The sequence below is a fragment of the Arachis ipaensis genome, chromosome B02 (genome assembly GCF_000816755.2).
Source record: "Arachis ipaensis cultivar K30076 chromosome B02, Araip1.1, whole genome shotgun sequence".
NCBI classification, from domain to species: domain Eukaryota; kingdom Viridiplantae; phylum Streptophyta; class Magnoliopsida; order Fabales; family Fabaceae; genus Arachis; species Arachis ipaensis.
The window spans coordinates 2,804,358-2,807,475 of record NC_029786.2 but is presented as its reverse complement, the minus strand read 5'-3'; the positions used below and the strand labels follow the sequence as shown (position 1 = coordinate 2,807,475).

The window sequence follows — 3,118 nt, the reverse complement described above, 5'->3', positions numbered from 1 at the left end:
AATATCCCTCAATTAAAAGTGTGATATAATAAATTGAACCTAAAAATGGGGGGAACTTACCTAGGAAAATACATCGCTTAATTTGCCTGTTAACACTTTATTTTTGTGAACACTTGGGAAAAAAAAGGGAAGAAAAAGAAAAAGAAAAAGAAAAAAGAAAAGAAAAGAAAAGAAACATTTGCTCAAAATCGAAGCTAAACAATGTGTAATCGGGCTCAAATATATATTATAGCTTCTTAATTAGTAGTAAATTCTAAATGTAAGATTGATAAATATAATAATTATCTTGATCCCATAACTATAAATTTCTAATCCAACAGAATGAAAGAATAAAGTCTTTAATTTAATTACCCAGAGACTTCTATATTTTTACGAGACTTTTATCCACTTAGCTTGCAATGGATAAAAAAATCTCAATTAGTAATAACTAACATATGTTTGCTTTATTAGGTATGCGGTAGTGACAGGAGCAAACAAAGGAATTGGGTTTGGGATATGCAAGAAATTGGCATCAACTGGTGGCGTTGTGGTGGTGCTTACAGCAAGAGATGAGAAGAGGGGTTTGGAAGCCATTGAAAGATTGAACAAAGAGTTTGGCCTCTCTCATGACGCTTTGCTTTTTCATCAACTTGATGTCACTGACCCTCTTAGCGTTGCTTCTTTGGCAGCTTTTGTTAAGACAAGATTTGGAAAACTTGATATATTGGTAAGCTGTTTATTTGTACTTAATATTTGTTATTACACATTATTTTATTTGATGTATCGTAGTACTTTTATATTTAACTGAATTTTGACGCACATTTCCTTTAATAAGCACAAAAAGTATAGGAGGATAGTTTCATTTATATTTTATTTTTGACGTTTTACTATTTCATTTTAATTTTTGAGGATATAGAGTATATTTTTTCTAAATAAAAATATGTACTAAAAAGGCACTGATCTGATAAATATTATTTTCAAATAATGTTAATACTTAATATCTGTTACACATTATTATAAATTCAACGCCAATTGAATATAATTTCTAAGGACGAATTAATTAAAGTCATGTATTGGATTGATATTTGATACTGTTTATTACCAAAGAATTATTAGAATATACATGTTCGACACAATAATATTGGTGCAGGTGAATAACGCAGGTGTTCCTGGGGGAGTAGTAAATGGAGAGAACGTCCTTAGAAGGGTAAATTCCCTCATTCTCATTAAAAATAATTAACTAAACTGTCTAATACTATAAAATTATTCAATTATGCACATAAAAAATAATAACTAAATCAATTATTTATATAAAAAATATATGAAATAAGACATTTATTAGTGTAAAATTATTTTGAGCTTTTAAGATAATATCTTATATTATCACTAAATAGATGGCATCATAACCTTAACTAATTTGTTGGTGTAGAAAAGGGGTGAATTAACGGGTTGGACCGATTGGAATATCATAGTTAGACAAAATTATGAGCTAGCTAAGGAATGTGTTGAAACCAACTTCTTTGGAGCTGAAAGAGTAACCGAAGCTCTTCTTACTTTGCTTCAGCTATCCACTTCACCAAGGATTGTCAATGTTTCCTCCGCAATGGGGGTATTGAAGGTAATATATTTAATTTGTATATATGTGTGTATTTTCTACAATTAAAAACTATATCATGCATTTTACAAATGCATTTTTTTTTCTATTTTTTGTTTAGATATTATTTTCATTCAAAAATACTATGTACACGTTAAAAATTAATCATCATATATTTTTTTATAAATACATGTGTTATTTAATATGTATTTTATATTTTAATATATATATTTTATACTATGGGTTTGTTTGGGTGAGCTTTAAAAAAAAAGATCTTTTTTTGAGTTATCTTTTTTTAAAAGATCTTATAGAGAAGTAAAAGTAATTTTATGTTTGGATATCTCATCTAAAAAGGTCTTTTTATCTATCAATTATGTTTGGGTATAACAATATAAAAGTACTTTTTTGTTTATTTATTATATGAAAAACATCTTTTTTTTAAGAAAAAAAGATCTTTTTTTGTAAATTATAGCTTCTCAAAAAAGATCTTTTTTTGATTTTACTAGTGCTTTTACTTTTACTACTAGAAATTTGCCAAACACGTTAAAAAATAAAAAAAGATCTTTTTTCAATGAAAAAAGATCTTTTTTTAACAAAATAATGGCGCCCAAACATGCACTATAACTAATTTGGTGATTAATCTCTTTTCATATATACACTTTTTTATTTTTAATATTGGATTAATAATGGTATTTTTCTAAATTGTGATCTACTGTGATATTTTTTTAAAATGTGGGATGATTTAATTTACGGAGTACAAATCGGACCGTCCGATTTTTAGAACAGGTACTCGAACAGTCCAATTTGTGTACCCAAATTTTTAAAATTGACAGATACCTCCCATAATTTTAAAAAATTCCAAAAATTATCACGTTAAGGTATAACACCATCCTACTTCCATATCCAAATTTTTTAGCGTTTATATATATATATAAACAATTATTTTATTTCAGCATATACCAAATGAATGGGCTAGAGGATTGTTTGAGGACATTGATAACCTCACAAACCAAAAACTTGGCGATGTTCTGAGAGAGTTCCTTAAGGATTACAAACAAGGTTCATTGGAATCCAAGAACTGGCCAATAGTGGTTTCAGGCTACACAATGTCAAAGGCTGCTTTGAATGCATACACGAGAATGCTTGCTAAGAAATTCCCTAATTTTAGAGTAAATTGTGTGTGCCCTGGATTTGTGAAGACCGATTTGAATGAGAATACTGGATTTATGAGCATTGATGAAGGTGCTGAATCTCCTGTAAGGCTTGCATTGTTGCCTGATGATTCTCCTTCTGGTCAATTTTATTCAGTGGATGAAATCATTCCCTTTTGATGCGTGTATAACAGGGTATAAGAGTGATGGTATAGTCTTTTATCTGTGTGCTTCATAAGGATTCTTCTAATTCAAAATTTACTCAATATATAATGGATAGTTGTTTATAGTAATTAAGGACAATACAATATATGTGAGTGAAATTTTAAATTATGAGAATTTCTAGACATAATAAGAAGAAATTATAATTTCTCATATGTAAATATAGCTGCAG

At 28.3% G+C, this 3,118-nt stretch overlaps 1 protein-coding gene across 2 annotated transcripts in view; it reads left to right on the top strand.

The window, feature by feature from the left end:
* Nucleotides 1–3,099, top strand: part of LOC107623133 ((+)-neomenthol dehydrogenase) — a 3,447-nt gene extending 348 nt beyond the window's left edge. The window contains exons 2-5 of one of the 2 annotated variants that reach the window (XM_016325292.2): nt 451–706; nt 1,130–1,186; nt 1,409–1,597; nt 2,527–3,099. In XM_016325292.2, coding sequence (XP_016180778.1) covers nt 451–706; nt 1,130–1,186; nt 1,409–1,597; nt 2,527–2,904 — 880 coding nt within the window. In that variant the 3' untranslated portion in view covers nt 2,905–3,099. The remainder of the gene's footprint in view (nt 1–450; nt 707–1,129; nt 1,187–1,408; nt 1,598–2,526) is intronic. The other variant, XM_021115181.1, reaches the window with a different exon arrangement.